The sequence below is a fragment of the Tachypleus tridentatus genome, chromosome 10 (assembly GCF_004210375.1).
Source record: "Tachypleus tridentatus isolate NWPU-2018 chromosome 10, ASM421037v1, whole genome shotgun sequence".
NCBI classification, from domain to species: Eukaryota; Metazoa; Arthropoda; class Merostomata; order Xiphosura; family Limulidae; genus Tachypleus; species Tachypleus tridentatus.
The window spans coordinates 132,530,681-132,549,186 of NC_134834.1; the positions used below are offsets into that span (position 1 = coordinate 132,530,681).

At 34.3% G+C, this 18,506-nt stretch overlaps 1 protein-coding gene across 5 annotated transcripts in view; it reads left to right on the top strand.

Moving 5' to 3' along the window:
- LOC143230340 (growth factor receptor-bound protein 14-like) overlaps positions 1-18,506 on the top strand; it is a 70,073-nt gene that overhangs the window by 7,414 nt on the left and 44,153 nt on the right. Inside the window, exon 2 of one of the 5 annotated variants that reach the window (XM_076463743.1) lies at positions 6,396-6,488. The exons of 1 other annotated variant lie outside the window; for it this stretch is intronic. Coding sequence is in view for 1 of the 4 variants with exons in the window: in XM_076463741.1 (XP_076319856.1) it covers positions 7,363-7,395 (33 nt within the window). In the remaining 3 variants the exon portion in view is untranslated. Of the gene's footprint in view, positions 1-6,395; positions 6,489-7,201; positions 7,396-10,721; positions 10,884-15,275; positions 17,701-18,506 lie in introns of those variants that run through there. 3 more of the 5 variants (XM_076463741.1, XM_076463745.1, XM_076463742.1) reach the window with 3 other exon arrangements.

Below are 18,506 nucleotides of genomic sequence, written 5' to 3' on the forward strand. Positions count from 1 at the left end.
GTACAAGGCTACTCTGTGAGTGTAGTTTTTCTGCTACGTAACAAACCTGATCATATTTCGTTCATTTACAAACTTTTCCAAGAACTCCCTTGAAGGAAAATGATAAGAAACAGAATCTTTATCATAATAGTCTATAAAGCAGTTACAGGTGTTATTTAGTCTCGTATTTACATGTTTTCATTGTGTCAAGGTTTTACAAATGCGGGATGGAACTACACTTCTATGTAATTAGGTATATACCTGACGTCACGAGTTGACCATGGCCTGGATAAGATACCATTTCATGGAAACTTCGGGATCCTTGCTACTCATGACGCGCGAACTTTTAAGTATCAAGATATGCAGATTTTTAACCATTCTTTTTTTGTGTCAACTTTTATAGACAATTTTGTGCGTGATTTTCCTTAACACAGCAGTATCTCACGTTTTAGTTACGAAAATTGTTGAACAAATAGATACATCTCAAAACATACAATAGTGGTATTTCACAAATTATGGATGTGATAAAGGTAGTACAGTACTGTGCAAAAGTGCTAGGATGAAGTCAAAAATTAGTTTTCAGGCCACTTTCAAAGAATAAACATCAACATTTTATTAATTTTTATATTAGAAACCCAGTGAAAGTGCTTGAGTTCAGCAAACGGTTAATATGTTGTGTCCCCCTTTTGATTCAATTACCACACACAATTTTTAAGACATTGTTACAACATACTTACTCAAAGTGTTCTTGAGATTTTACTCTAATGAACTCTCTTTGGAAGTGACTTTTGATCTATCAAGTTCAAGATCTGCTCAGTTGGGCTGAGATCGATCTATGTAGGGACTATTATCCCATTTTAATGACTTCAGCAGATTCTTTCTTAACTAAGTAATTTATGTATAGGTTAGATGAATATTTGGGGTCGTCATCTTCTTGGTAGTAGAATCCTTTACCAAAAATGCGTATACCATGATGGATCAATATTTGACGGTGCTTATGCTAGCCCCTTATTCCATTTATTTTGAAAATGTCTCTTGTCGCCTCAGTAGAAAACACCCCAAAACCATCTCACTGCCTTCCCCATGCTTCATGATAGGTACTATGTATTGAAGTAAGCATCTTTCACTTTTCTTCCGCTGGACGTACAACCTACGCCTTGAATCAGATATTTTAAACTTTGGCTCATCCGTCCATGTTACTCTTTTTCAATTGTTAAAAGTCCAGTTTTTGTATTTTTTAGCAAGTTTCAGTCTCTTGACAATACTTTAATATCAAAATAAAGGTTTTGTAATCACTACACGACCAAATATTCCATTCTTCGTTGAGTATTCTAGATACTGTAGATCTGCACACTTTTCTCATTTGGTACATGGCCATTTATCTCACACTTGAGATCAGTGGCAGTCTTCCTTCTGTCCCGAAGGCTGCATAAACGAAGATATTTAACATAAATATAATTGAATTTATATGTTCTGCCTCTTCCTTTCCTGTTATAAATTTACATGTTTCGGTCTCACGATCTAGGGTGTACTTGACAATGTTTGGTGAGCATTTCAAGTCTGCAGCAATATGCTGGAGAGTCCGATTTTATGCGACCTCTCTGCTCTACTGACAAATCTTTAAGTTTTTTGGGGGCCGTGGCATAACAACAAAACATAATATATTGTGTTAACATTGTTCATATCAATGTTCGTTTGTGAAGTCCTTTTAAATTTATTCCTTCTATCCTATACCCCTATAATGTGTTAGTTTTTTGCTAGCTTCTTTCTATATAGTTAAGACACTGCATAAGGTACCAAGATAATTATTTTAAACCCTAAATTTGATCAGTATGTACATTCAAGCAGAACGTTAATGACATGCCCGTGGTACAAATATATGGAACTTCTAAAGAATGATAAGTTATTTCAAACCATCAAGAAGAATCAGTGAAACATTACCATAGTGTTGAAATTTACATTCTGTAATGGCGTGGAAAAATTAGCCCCATAAAACGGAAGGAATGACAAAAATTTATCTTGTCCTAACACTTTTACACAACACTGTATAACAACAGATTCTTAAATTTTCTTCCATTGTGTGATCACAGTGTTTAAATATCTGTAACAATATTGGAGATTAAACTTTGCTCCTCAATGAGTAAACAGTAACGTTTTACTCCCTACTAAGTTCGTTTGTAGTTAAGTACAAAACCACACAAAGTTCTATCTTTGGTCTGTCCACCATGGGTATTGAAACCCGGTTTCTGACGTTACAAGTACACAGACATACCGTTGTGCCATTAATATAATTTATGCTTTAAAGACCGATTTGCCTCTGTTGAAGACACTTGACCATTTCTATCATGGGCAACATCAATGAAAAGGAATCTGCAGATGAGTGATATGATAGCACAGGAACTATGGTGCCTACGTGATAAATTGGATGAAGTTTTCCAATTCCGCTTAGTCTCCTGTAGCACTACTTTGGGAGAAATCTACAATGAAATTAACTGTTGAGACACATGATGCTCTCTTGTAGTTGTTTCTTTTTTATGTGGAAACATTTGTAGTTGTTAATAATTGAATGCAAATTACTCTTCAGATTTGACAGTTCTTCGTGACTACCATGGTGATGTAGACGTTTCAGAACAAATAGCTACGTCGGACTGGAAAAACACATATTTAAACACTAGACTTTCTGTTTGTTTTGCAATGTAGCCTCTTTTAGCCGCAGCTCAGTTAGATATCAATAGCTTTATTTATGTGTTGCTAATTATTATGCATTATGAAGTTTTTTATAAGTTTAAGTAAACTATTGGATTGATTTTGTAGAAATACGTACTTGCATAATTGTCCGCCAACTATTTTTTTCTTACTTCATGAAGTATATAGGACAGACTTTACATACTTCATTGGAGATAAAACAGTTTAATTAAAATATAATGTCAACATTCTTACATATCTTCTTAAGAAATTATTTGTGTTTTATGAGCACAGAGAACAGGGTTAATATTTCCTTCTTAACTTGCTTGCTGGTTAATATTGTAAACTATATTTGCAAAGTTTTAATTTGGATGCTAGCTAGAGGGCGAATGACATTAAATTTATCCTGGAATACCTTTAAACATCTAGTAATATAGCGGTTGAGATGCTTTCCAAAGTGTCTTGAGACAAGGCTACATTATAAATACGAGAATCAGACAGATGGATGTCAGTTAACTTAGTTCAGTGAACTGTGAAGTATTTGTATCACTGTTAGTTAAGGCGTATATTCAGTCACTCAATCAGCTAGCCGTGAAATTGCACAAGTAAGTTTATTTGTGTGCTAGTCGTGGTACCATCACACTAATATTTTTGTTTGAAATTAATTTGTGTACTTACTTCGGCCTACAAGTAAAGGCAACATGCAAATACATTAAGAAAGAAATAGACCTAAAGTGTTATCGTTACAAAGACTGAACTTGGCCTTATTTTTAACAAATAATTTATAGTTCCCCGCAGGTACAGCGCTAAGTTTAAGGATTTACAATGCTAAAATCAGGGGTTTGATTCCTCTCGGTGGGCTCCTCATATAGCTCGATGTGACTTTTCTATAAGAAACACACACACAAATAATTTAAAAGAACCAACCCAACGAAAGAAAAACGTTATATCAACATATAAGTTATATGTGGCCTTTTTTCACTTCTCTACTTGTGTGTGTTTACTTATAGCAAAGCTACATCGGGCTGTCTGCTGAGTCCACCGAGGGGAATCGATCCCCCTTGATTTTACCGGTGTAAATACGTATACTTAACTGTTCTTGCAGGGTTTGAAAGATATGTACTTTAATTTAAAAATGAATGACACAAATATTATAAAGTTAATTAATATATTCATATGTCCTTGTTTAGAAATGTAAATACTGTGGGAGTCAAGCTGACCGTTGGCTAAGCGGTTAAAAACGTTAAGTCAATAACTTGTACATGTTGAGTTTTGTTGTCCTCGATGAATCTGCCAAGAAACAAATTTTCGAAGAAATACGGCGACTAGCTTCCACTTGCTATGCAAGGTGTTCAGTCACCTTTTAGACGGTTCGTATTCTTTTTTTCTGGAAAATTGCCATGGGTAAAAACATATTAAACCTTATAGTTTACACACTCATTCAGCACTTTTAACCTTTATACTTGGAAGTTGCTCAGTAACACAAGCATTTAATGTTATCTCACATTTGTGCAAACTATATATATATTTTTCAAAAGTGTGCCGTCGTATTGACGGCGAGTCCAACGCTAAGCAGAGCGTGTACTTTTTCTTTTTCTTTTTTTCTTGCGTGTCATTCTTGGCAAAAGTGAAAGTGGGTCAGGTAGAGGGAAACTTTTCACGGTTATTGTGTCAAGAGCACAAGAAACACAGGTGTACTTGGCAGAGATCATGGGCTTGATTTGTGAAAAGTTTCCAGGTAAACAATAAAATGTTTGGCTATATGAATTGTCTGAGCGCTAGCGATCAATATTAAAGTTCACAGGTAAAAATTGTACAGATCAACTGACTTTCATTTATACAGTTTCTATTTCTATTTAGTACACTATTCAAAGTAGACCATTATAAAGCAAGGGCAGTAATATATTACTAAAAGCTATTTGTTCCCGTGAACGAAATAAACAACAAATGTTTATCGTATGGTTTCTGCAACAGATAGCTCACATTTTAAACGTGCTAAAAAGAACGGTAATAGAGACATGTTTACAAAATTGTACAGCTAGAAAGATCCAAACGTACACGTTGTGCTTTACGATTCAAATGTTTGATTAACAGACTAGATCCACGTGGAAATGTAACCACATTCATGTGTATTGTATGTGACTTGTTTATGAGTATTGAATATTACTTTGGATAAGCTGGAAAAAAATAGTTTCTCTTGGTAAGTTTTAACCACGCTTCCATAATTTATTTAAATTCAAATCAGTTTAGTGGACATGAACATTCTATAATGGCGGGAGGGCATATACACTTGCAGAAATTTCCTGTTCTGAAACGAATGGAAGCTAAGACTCGTGTGGTTAATTTCTAAATGTGTTGGCAGTTCATTGAATGAAGTTTTCTTACCTACGTTGGTCTGATGGCTTTCTGATCCATAAGAATAAACCGTAATGGTTGAAAAACAATCAGTAGTGAATTACAAGTGATTTGTAAAATATTCACGATGGTTTGATTTGTTTTGAATTTCGCGCAAAGCTACTCAAGGGCTATCTGCGCCAGCCGTCCCTAATTTAGCAGTGTAAGACTAGAGGGAAGGCAACTAGTTGTCACCACCCACCGCCAACTTTTGGGCTACTATTTACTAACGAATAGTAGGATTGACTGTAACATTATAACGCCACCACGGCTGGAAAGGCGAGCATGTTTGGTGTGACGGGGATTCGAACCCGCGACCCTCGGATTACGAGTCGAATGCCTTAGCCATCTGGCGATACCGGGCCTAAATATTCAAGAAACATACATTATCGTCGCAAGATCTACATTTATATGTCGTCCTGCTAATTAAAATTTTGTTGTATTCAAATTTTTTTTCTTACAGGAAAATTAATGGTTTGGTATTTCAGGACCAAATGAATTATATAAAATATACCTTTTTTTTTTATTCTGATTATGTATTCAACCCTTTAAACCAAATGAAAGATTTTAATTGATGGTCATTTTTACTCATGTTAAAACAATATATATTCAACCCTTTAAGCCATACGAAACAGTTAAGGAGTGTTTTCTCTGTTGTAAAAAACGATATAATTTTTTCGAGAACATCAATGACTTTTTGGGAAAATAAGGTAATTAGAATTAGTTTTTGTAATTAATCTACCTTACACAGTGGTGGATTTAAGGTTGTGTGAGCCCTGTATCCCATGTAATTTTACATGTAAAATTATCAGGGAGTCCCCATTAAGACCATGATCCCACTCTAGCTCCTACCTAAATACGCCACCGACCTTTCACACTTATCTATCTTTCCCTACAACATCCTAAAAAGGTGAAATTATGTACTTTAAACAAGTTCTATGTTGTCTGCAGAAAGTGTGAATCGCACGCCTTACGCGCTTAGCCATGCCAGACCTTTAATGTTGTTCCTTGATAGATTGATTTGATATTTATAAAACAATAATCTTGCTTATTGGGTTGGTTAGATTTAAGTTAGAAAGGGGAATTACATATTAACGTTGAGATTTAGGTAATATTTTATTAAGAGTTCATCTCTTATATGGTATTTCATTAGTAATGAGCTAAATTCGGTCAGGAAAAGTAACGGACGTTGCGCAATTGTTTCTTACATCTTACCTGTTAGGTAATTAAAAACATTTTATGAGAAAAAAATTCTTTACATATGTTTGTATTAATTTACATGAAAATGTTATACGTTATAATACTAAATACATCAAACTGTGGTTCGTTTAAAATAGCAGTGTGACGCTGCGGTGGCTGACATCTCGAAGAGGAGCTATTTTTCATACTTTGGAAGAGCGGTGCAGGAGAACATGAAAATCAATACATAAGTAAGTTTTAGCAGCGTAGTTGTATGGAGCTACTGTTGTTAACAATGTTTGAAAGCTCCGTGTCATTTTTTTTTCCGTAAGAAACGCTACAAAGATTGAAAAGTAACTAGCGTTGTTTGACAAACATTCTGGCGCTGCAGTCTTTTTTATGTTAGGCTATAATAGCGTAAAACTTACTTACAAAATTTTATCTTGTGAAGTGGTAAGCATCGGAACTTGCTACTAGCAGTTGAACGTTCATGTCACAATATAAAATATTTAAAGTCATGGACTTTATGCCTCTGCTTTTATAATAATTTAACTGAGATCACCTTGACTGGGAAGACCGATCCTAGATACTTGATGTGACTCACTTGAGAGAGATAATAAATCTCATGTATATGATGTGACTCACACGCCTGGAAAAGCCGACATATGTAACACGATGTGAGTGACTCATTTGATTCGAAAGACTGATTTCAGGTACGTGATGTTACTCACTTGGGTTGGAAGACCGATCTCGGGTATATCAAGTGACTCCCTTGAGTTGGAAGACCGATCTCGGGTACAGGATGAGACGTGGCTTGGAAGACCTATCTCGAGTACATGATGCGATTCATTTGACTTGGAAAGCGATCTCGGATACATGATGTTACTCACTTGTATATGTAAAAACGGCTGGTGTGGGTAGAGAAAACACTATATAGAGAAGCGAACAACGTTTCGACCTTCACGAACCAGACGATGACCGAAGAACGTCGAAGCGTTGTTCGCTCCTCCACATAGTGCTTTCTCTATCCATACCAGCCGTTTTTACATATATAATTTTCTGTAGAAGTGGGTTTTCTCGTCATCACGTGTTACCAGCTCGAATGAGAAGACAGATTTCTGGTACATGATGTTACTCGACTGGGAAAACCGATCTCAGGTATGTAACGTGGCTCACTCGATTGAGACATTAACCAACTTTAATGGAAGGTTAACCAGTCCAAGGTATATGATGGGAGTTACTTTAGCGGAAAATTAACAAGTTGCGTGTGCATGTTTAAATTCAAAAAGGTTTTGAATCAGGTAGTTTAAAATTATGCCTGCCCTTACTGATATGTCTCTATTGTTCAGTTGTCCACACATTGTAGTGAAGTTGTTTATTTATTAATATAGGATTCACATAATCTACTTTTTGAAGCAGTGAATATTTCAGTATATATTTTATAACTTTTCTGAAGGTAAGTTGAAAACCGTATTTTTGAATGTTTTTTTGTTTTATTGTGGAAAATATTCAGTACCTTGAAAATGATTAACTTGCGATGCATGAATATCTTCTCTTACTTGAATTATTTTTTGCTGAAACTTATTGCCAAAGCCTCAGTAACGAGATAAATACACATGTACAATTAGAGTGCATCATCACCTGCCAAAGGGAAGTATCTTGGTAACAATATAGATACATATTATTTATTACGTAGTTCTTAAAAATTTCTGTAACCAAAAAGTTGCTATGAGCAGTGCCATCTATTGAGCTTTCATGTAAAACCTGCGAAATATGCAAAACGTTAGGGAAGGATCAATCCCATTTCAGTTATAGAGCTGTTTTTATTTAACTGCAATATAGCTTCGATAACATAGTACTGTGTAATGGTTTCGACAGAAAGCGATATTTCAACTTGCCAGTGCGTTCAAAATAAAACCATAGATCACATATTGTATATTGAATTTAAACGGTCGATATTGAATTTATTTTTTCACAGTGATAGATAATTCATTGATTTGATAATATATAATAATTAATTTAAGAAATAAAACCAGTCTAAAATGGAACACTCACTTGCGCATGAATTACCTTGCATCAACAGGCTGTAATTTAACCTCTCGTTAAATATCGAAAATGGGTAATGGCAGCAACAATTGAATACGCGTATTAGACCTAATATTCACTTATAATTCGTAGCTAAAAGCATACACACTTGATGCTACATCCATATCCATATTTTTTGTGTACTAGATTTAAACATACAACGTATGAACGTCGAAACATTTCATTCAATTTACACAAACTATAAGGGAAATCTAAATTATAGTTTGTAGTCTTTTATTTGATCAGATTAATCGTTAGATTATGATTTTTCTGTAAAAGAATAAGTCTAGACAGGTAAAAATCACTTATAAAAATTATGTAGAAAACCAACCAAGCAAACGAGCTTGCAAATAAAGAACTAGAGATTACTGGACAATTTTCCATATAGTTTGTGTAAATTGTATGGATTGTTTCGACGTTCATACATTTCTTATTTGCTGAAAAATGAAAATATTTGAATTACAATAAAATAATAAAAGGAATAAACAAAGAATAAAATGCTACATGGTATCTGAAATTTCCAGATCTTGGTGTGTCATTAACGAAATTCCATATGTATTTTTGATTTTAGATCAAACACAAGCACCAAGGCTTAGATCAAATAAGGAAATAAACAGATAAATATCTGTTTACTTCTGACAAGCAGAAAATCGTGATAACCTGAGTTACTGATCTTCAACTTAGTAAACTCCGTCTATAAGCTGTACTTTAAGAAAAGTGCCCATACAGGATTTTGAATACGAAAAGTAAAATCACAGTAGGTGTTTATGAAACTGGACACTTGCCAAGAATTGATTTCCCTGCCAAAACAATACACATAGCATGACGAAAACAACAAATATACGTTCTGTTGCACGAGCTCTGACAATTTTAAAGATTCAACAGAAGTGAAATTTTATTACAAGATAGATCTGATGAAACGTGATAATATGTTATCCCTATTATCAAAGCTAACAGCATGTGATGAAAGGGAAGTCAGAAGGAAAACCTACTTCTTTCTTCTCTAAATAACATCAGTATATGTTTTGATTTTCAAAAAGAGGTCTTCGTGCTGACAATATACGAGGTGTGATCAAAAAGTTCTAAAGACTTCACTTTTATTTCGAAGAATAATATACATACATCAATATTATATGCTATACCCTTCAAAGTAATCTCCCCCAGCTAATACACACGTGTTCCGACGTTTTTGCCATTTTCGAAAGCAATGCTTGAAGTCTTCAACTGTCATGCGACTAAGTTCTGCTTTCACATTATTATGGGTGGCTGGAATGTCATCAAATCTCTTTCCTTTCAACTTAATTTTAATTTTTGGGAACAGAAAAAATTACACAGGGCAAGATCGGAGAATACGGAGGGTGTGGTATCACAGGAATGTTTTTTTTTTATGCCAAACATTCTTGAACAGACATAGCAGTGTGTGAAGGCGTGTTGTCACGACGAAAACGCATGCAGAGTTTTTCAGTTAAAATCGTCTGACGCAATCCAAAGGAAATGTTCAGTTCATCAGCGAATTTGCGATCACTTCAATTTTTTTTCTTTCACCTCAGTGACCGTTTTATCAATGGACGATGTCGACAGTTGCTCAGAACGTGGATCATCTTTGATCGATTCTTGGCCATCTTGGAAGCGTTTTATCCACTAATAAACAACAGCTTTACTTAAGCAGTCATCACCAAAGACAGGTTTTAACATTTCGAGGATTTATGTTTCTCCTTTACCATTTTTCACACAAAACTTGATAAAAGCACGTTGCTCTTCTTTTATGTTAATTTTTAATACGACAGGGGCGAGAGATGCGCCTGTATTTGAACACGTTTTTTGCAACACGGATATAAGGTCTGGAGGAATGGCTTGTTCGGGAAGTATATCACTATTTGTATTTTGTACATATCTTAGTGAAGCTCACTGCTTCTGTACTGGCACCTATAACAGAAGAAGTCTTAGAACGTTTTGATCAGACCTCGTATAAAATATTCAAGGTAATCGTATTTTTAGTCCAAAAGACACCTTGTGCGCATGAGGGCGGACTAAACGGCTAGATCAGAGACACCTAGGATTCAGACATAGGAGTCCATAATGTACAGATTTAACTGCACACATCTAATTCAATTTCTGGAAAGATGCCTTATGATTTTGACCAACCAAAATAAACTGATAACAATCATCTTCTCATATTGCCTGTTTTGATCAGGTATCCAAGCGACTGTATCATTCGTTTGGAAACGGAACCATTGAACCTAATGACACTCGGAGACACTTGTAACCAGTTAGGGGTCAAATTGTATACTAGATAAAATTCCCAGGGGTTGCACCGATAGGCGCTTCTGACTCCTCACGTTGAGAATGACTGTCTCATGGGAGATAAAAAAATAATTTATACAATGTGATGTTACCAATGGCCATTTAGCTGTATACTGTACAATAATTCTTCATCTTACATTTTTCCTAGCTACACCATAATATACTTTATTTTCCTGCATACTCATTCTCTGAATGTTGACGAAGTCCTCCTATGGCTGCCATTTTCACGTTACTGGTGCAGAGGAAGTCGATATCATGTAAGTAGAGTTGTGTTAGATTTGATAAAGGAACTTTTCCGTCGAGCTTGTCAGCTGTTTCATCGTCTAGCATATACATCCTATTGACGTTATTACCATGCAGGTGCTTTGATTTCTATCATCCAGCTAGGTACCAGTCACTGAATTTTATATAGTGTAGCCTATGAGTCAGTGGTAAATATTATTTTGGTAGTTATTTGATTTATCAATCCAAAGAATGCTTTATGGCTTCCAGCCTATCCTTGTGCTGCTTTATCAACTGTGTGCTAAATGATGTTGCTCCATGAGACGATGAATACCCAAAAATCTCTCGCGCGATCTTTCATGTAGGAGCCATAAGTGGCTATTAATATTAACTTCTAGTAAAAACAAGCTATTTAGATAGTGCGAAACTAAAAATCAAACTAGTGGTAAGTATAGCTAATTAAATATGCTTTTCCTACGTTTCTATCTATTGGTAATTTAAATATCTACTCTACGTACATCAAAGCTTCACAATACTATACACTCTTTTCTCTTATGAGAATATCTATGGAATAACTAAGTTAAAAGTTCTAGGAGTATCTGTAAATATCAAAAATGTGAACTTCCTGTTCTTTCTTCTGCTTCTTTTTTATTACATGATAACTGAAGAACCAAGACAATGGTGACATAGTTTCAGACAGAGTATCCAATTTTATAAATATTATTAATAACTAGTAGTAATTAAAATGATTCTAGTGTAAATTATGTTATCATTATCCCTTAATTAGCTTTTTTATTTAAGTACATGGTGAAACAAGAATTATTACAAGCCAATAATAGATAAACAATAAATATTAAAGTTGGAATCTTATGTTATGTAGGGCCTGTTATAAACACAACCTTCCTATGTTTATTGAAACACTGCATTAATAAAGTAAAGAAAAAAAAGGAAGTAAATGCAGTGATGGCTAATATTAATCCTTAAAATACAATATAAACAAGATAGAAGGGATGACATTTCAATCATTCCCACATAATAGCACAGACAAAAATTAACATATAGCAATATATAACAATTGATTTTAATTTATTCTATTCTATCTGTTAATATTGTTAACATTTTACTACGCTGTGTGCCTTTGATATTAGGTATGAATCATACAAATACCATCCTTAGAATCTTGTTTACATTCTTTTTGAAGGGTTAGTATTAGCCATCTGTTTTTTTTTTCCTTTTCTTTACACATAAACATTAGAATGCGTCGTTACCTCAGTCGTTCATGATAACAGGTGACTGTCCACCATATTCTTTAACTATACTACACCTGGGTACGTCGATTTGACGCTCCTGTTGTATGGTTTGTTTTATTGCGTTGCGAAAAATAAACTAACAGATAGAATAGTGTCAAACTTCAGAAAAAAAATATTTATACAGCTTCTGCAGATATGTTATTTTTATACGACAAAATCGTACCGATTCGTAACTTTGAATATTTGAAAATATTTCATGTTGATATTTTACTACACAATCAAAAATGTTTACCTTTGTTGCCTTTATTGTACATGTTAGTTACTGATTTTTATGTCTTTCTATGGTTTTGTAAAACTTTCATACAAACGTTTTTTTTTATAAATTGTCTTTTTATTAGAAAAATGCCACACTTAGTTTAACTGTGTTCAGAATCACTGGCGTACAAAAGTAACTTTTTATCAAATCTAAATTGTAGGCAAATCGAAAGCTTTGTGCTTAAATTCAAAACAACAACAACTTCTTACTGAGATGGTTATCGACTGTAAATTTATGTTCTGCCATATGCTACGTGACATTTTGTGGCTTCAATATTGATAGTTTTGTGGAAACTGCTGGTTGAAGCTTTGTTTATTTTAACGCAAAGCTGCACAATAGACTATCTGCGTTTTGTGTACTTCGGGGAATCAAATTTGAGATTTTAACATTGTAAGTTCGTAAACTTACTACTGGCACTCTGGGGAAAGGATCGAAGGTAGAAGGTGCTAGAAAAGCGAACATCTATCTATATGAGTCTCACTGTGAGACTTTACACGATGGGTTTGTACTGAGAACATAATCCCACTCATCTTTTGAGGACACATACCACTAAAGATGGTTTATATATATTAAAATGAGAATACAAAATATATTAGCTTAGTCTCCCTTAATATAGAAATAATCTATTGTATTTATATTGTATAAGGAAAACTTATACGCCATATCTCAGTGTAGAAGTGCCTGAAACAATAAAACGTTATACACAGGACTGACCCCATTCTGAATGTTTATACAATTTATCTTATATTGTTTTTATTATTCTCCACCATAAATAATGGTTGGTAATGGGTTAGTGTTTGAATTTATTTTATATGTTCTTAAATACGGCTGTTTGGTTTTAATTCATACTGAACAAAAAGGAGTTTACTCTCCCTTTTTCTTTAGATATATTTATTTCATTGTTAACCGTACGATTCAGTACAAGATTAAACAACTAGAGATCTTTGGACGTTCAAATACTCAGTATTGGTCGAATGTACAACTGATTTTAAACTGTGTATATCCTCTCCCTACAAGAACTGAACAACTGAAATGATATACCACAATGTATAAGTATCTATAGATGCTGCTGTTATTGAAACCAGTATTTCCATGTCTGTTTTGGCCTGGCATGGCCAAGTAGTTAGGCCGCTCATTATCTGACGATAATTTATTTCTTCAGTAAGTTTGCTACAGTCGCGTTCTCTTGTGGGGCTAATTCCGTAAACAAACTTTTCAACATAAATTTCACACCTAGATGTAGTCTTCGTTTTAAATTCACCGTTTTAGTGTAAACTGCGAGACGGATGCCTAACTTAATTAGCTTTCACGTATGAAAAACACTAAATTCACCGATTAATTGAATACCAGAATATGAGCAGTTAGTCTTATAAACACTGAACTCAATAACTCACTAAATAAACAAATTTTAAATTATCTTCACACACCAATTATTCATATTTATAATGTTATGTTGTTTTTCAAATTCCACGAAATTTCTAGATCATGAACTTTCTAGGTGATCTTGGACTACTTTTATGGGCTTTCGTGATGTAGTCATCATACCGATTAGCAGCTTTCTGTATCAAACAATTGAATTATAACGTTGAAAATATAACTTACAAGAATACACTTTTGTGGTCATCTCTAAGTATTGTTATAGAACTCTTAAAGTTTTAAATGTGCGTGTGTGTAAGTTTTATTAGATAACCAGTAACTTAATAATGACAAAATTCAACTTGTTTAAAAGATCAAGTTGTAAAAATATAAGTTATGTTTATAAATACAATAGAAACTACAATAAATATTAACTAGCAAAGAATCTATATATAATAAATTTACTCTTTTTTGTGTGTGTCTTAAAAATCTGTGCGTCAAACTTAGAATGTTTAATAATAAAGCTAGCAAAATGCCAAGATAACAATATCAAGCAACGTCTGTCTTCATTGTTCACCAGCAAAGACAGTGAAGTTTTATAAGGTCTATTCTAATGTATCGATTGATACTTGCATTTTGCTATAAGGCATCCACGTAATGGCTGGACCACTTTCGTTAAAACATTTGTATTCAAAATATATTAATAAATGGCAAACAGTGAGGGCAATAGACTCGATTGTTGAAAGCAACCATTTTGCTAAGCGGAGGGCATGTTATAAAGCGCAAGAAATTTTCCCAAATTGATTAACGAGTCCATATAATTTGGCAGTCTTGAACATATGAGCGTTAAAAACGCATGTCTTTTGTTATGCTATCTTTAAATTGTGAAATTATTTATGGTAAAAATTATACTAATTAGACAAATTAAACTAATGAGTAGAATCAAGACTGAAAATAATTATTATAAAAAAAGCTGTGGGTGACTGGTAATCAACATTATTGATCACTTTTTGTTTATTTGTTTGTTTTTGTCAGGATCTGGATCACAGAAAAGCAGTAGAATAAATAATAGGTCTGATAACAAATAGAGCTTAAATTTGTTCTTCATTTGTTATTGGGGACTGTTTACCTTTGCCAAACCTTTTTTGGCCTAGCGCGTTAAGGCGTGCGCTTCGCAATCCGAGGGTCGCGGGTTCGCGCCCGGGTCGCGCCAAACATGCTCGCCCTCCCAGCCGTGGGGGCGTTATAATGTGACGGTCAATCCCACTATTCGTTGGTAAAAGAGTAGCCCAAGAGTTGGCGGTGGATGGTAATGACTAGCTGCCTTCCCTCTAGTCTTACACTGCTGAATTAGGGACGGCTAGCACAGATAGCCCTCGAGTAGCTTTGTGCGAAATTCCAAAAAACAAACAAACCAAACCTTTTTTTTTCAAAGCTGTTTTGATAATAACTTTCAAAATATTATTTATGCTTTTAATACCATAAAAAATTTAATATTATTTGCTTCTTTTAATAAAATTTACTTTCGGGAAGTAAATAACGAAAAATTATCATGCATGTTCAAATGTACTGGTTGAAAAAGTCAAAATCTAGTTGTTTTTCTGGTTTACTGAGCTTGCGAGAATAGAGGTCGCTGCAGTTCCTAGCCTTCATTCCATATTTGATCCGCAAACGTCAATTCGCAGAAAACTGTGTCATACACAGAGAGAGGAGGCTCCATATATCATAGTTGAAAGTATACGCTATAAACATAATCACTTATTTGTTTTATTCACTTGGGGCATGGTATACTGTCTCCTTTTAAAGTATTTTATGTAACAGACAATTATTATTGTTAGTTAAAACAGTTGCAAACAGTATTTGATCAATAACACATCTATCCACCTTTCGGAATATCTCTATTTTTGAAAAAAAATTTATCAACTAAATTTTGATCAAACGATTTACCGTTGGATAAGACTTCTTTATCCATAAAACATATACCTAAAATATTGGCAAAAGATTACGTATCAGTAATGGGGAGATGTAAGTACTGTTTTATTAATTTTTACAAGTATATATGTGACGAACTTAAAAATATACAGGTGGTGGTAGGAATACAACACTGTTTTTCATATGACCTTTTCTATACGAATCGTTCAGTAAGAAATGCTTTTGATAATTTGTTTATATCTTTATATAACGTTTCTTATATATTCTCCGTGTTAACAATATTTATAATAAAGTATAAAGATTCGTACACATATATATCTATATATCAGTTGGGATTCTAACCTGTGTTTCACTCACAAACCTTTAACTAACTCAACCAGATCATCTCGATTAACAGGAGTTTCAATTTTACAGACCGGTATGGTACCATTAAAATAAACCATTATTACCTAAATGTATAAAGCGAAAGTGTCATCTTTGTGTTCGGCTTCTTACGTCTGTACTATTTTGACCAATTTCAACCAGCCGTAGCATCTTTATGACTTTCCGAAAAGTGTCGTGAAGGGTGTCAGCGTTTGGATCTGAACACCATCTAAATCTTCTGGGAGTAATTGTCTGTCTGTGTTTCCACTATAGTGTTTTACTAATCACAACCAAACTTGGCATGCACCTTACGAATCCTGGCCTCCAGAGAATGTCATAATGGAATCAGAGTTCGTTTTGATCCACTATGTCACTCCTCGGGAAGGCTTCTTTTTTTTTGTGTATCCGCCTTTCACGCCTGTATTTTTAATGTTTTCGTTCAAACTTGGCATTTTTAGCATCCTCAAGAGAGTGATGTAGAAGGGGGTGGTTCTTCACTGTAATTTGACTCCCTGTCTCACCTCTCGGACCATCTATGTATTACGCACACCAATCTATTCATCTTAACCAAACTTGGTAAGTGACATTGGGTGTTCGAAAGCTAACTCTGATTTTGGTTAATCGTTCTCGAGACTAATCTATGTTTTTCCTGTGCGCTGAAAGGCTACGTCAGACTGTATAAGATATTAATTGCCATGCGACACTAAACCAGCGAGGTAAATCTAATTAATCAAAAATCATAGTTTATATGTATCTAACGCTTAGAGGTAATCATGTTAGTTTGTACAAGCAAAATAGATTCATAATATTAGAGAATGTTATCAGTATATGCTGGAGAAAATGAGGCAGGGTATTTAGTGGTTAGAGTGAGGGAACTGTTAATGAAAAAACTGATATATCGTCGCCATCCTTTGCTGCAAAAATAGACTTCGTGTGTACGTTCAGATAAGATCACCCAACATTTGGCGGGGGGTTCTCTTGACTTGCTGCCTTCACTTTTTCTGTTAAAAAACCAAATGTTTTCTCAGTATTGTTTGGTTTCGGCAGGAGAATACTAGAAACTTTATGAAACGTCACCAAATGAAAATCTAGTAAAATATGCTAATTTTCATTATACAGAGGTTTCAATAGCGTAAACAAAACGTCACTGTTTTCTCGTTGTCTTGGAGAGAAATCAATGTAAAGGTTTTCCTGTGAAATGAAAACCTTTGAAGCTTGTGTAATCCACGGTCGTGAGACATTGGCCGTGAAAGCTGAACGTCATGTCTGTGTATCAAGGTAAACGTGCGCACATACTTATCTCTTATCATCCGCAGTGCCCGTAAAAGCTTAAGTAGTAAACAAGTGTTTTTCTTCTATTTGTCTACTTCACTCAGCGGCTTGCGTCTTTCTATTGGCTCCATCATATCCATACGGACCAATAGAAATCTTCATTCGATCCTTCATACGCGTTTTCCGGCGTTGGCTCAGCTATCTCTCCCTCTTGTTTTTCTTACCTCTTCTTCTTAAAAGTACCAACAGAGGAAGGTTAACTTTATACCACACTAGTTTTATGCAGCAGCTACGTGGTTGAAGAGCCAGTCAGTTGTTTGTTCTCGAAGAATTGCTATGGTTTTCGTACAGACTTCAACTTAGGTAAGTGAATCAAAAACAAAAATAACGAGAGTTGAAATTTCAAGGGAAAATATTTTACATTATAAAACTCAGGTTCAAACTCGATGGGTTTAGCTCTATTTTTTATCGTAAGCTCGATTTAAAATAACTCAAACGCTGTACTCAAGAACTGTTGTGCAATTAATAATGAGAGACGTGTGTATATTTGTGTGGCACCTGCATATTTTAACTGGAACAACTGTACTTCGATTCTCATAACTGTAAATAGGAGATAAAATAGCAACTAAATGAAGTTTTAATAAATATATTTAATGTATAATCGTTAGGTACTTTTGGCTAGAAATAGGTTCAGAATGGAGTTTTCCACGCCTTGGTAGTACAGTATAATCTAGATTCTTGCCGGTAAAATCGAATACAAGCAATTAATGATTGTTTCAACGTATTTAATTCTGTGTCCTTTGTAAACTGCTGACCTTGTGAACTTTTTTCATATTCTAACATCGATCTTGCTTTTAAACGGAGACAATTTCCTTTTACAAGAGAGCAAGTGGATATTGTGTACATAATACGTAGTTATTTAAACATTCACCTGCAGCGTAGGTGGTGAACGAGTGAACGTAAAGAAATACACAATGTTTTGATTCATTTATAGAGTATATTAATTTGATGTGTATTTGCTTCGAATAAACAAATTATCTGCAATTTATAGCGCTTGAGTAAAATAGTCACACGAACAAGTTTACTAAAAAAGGAGAGTAGCTATTAATAATTCGCAGTAGTTTATACATAGAGAGATGTATGTTGTGAATTAACTGGCTTTTTGTTTC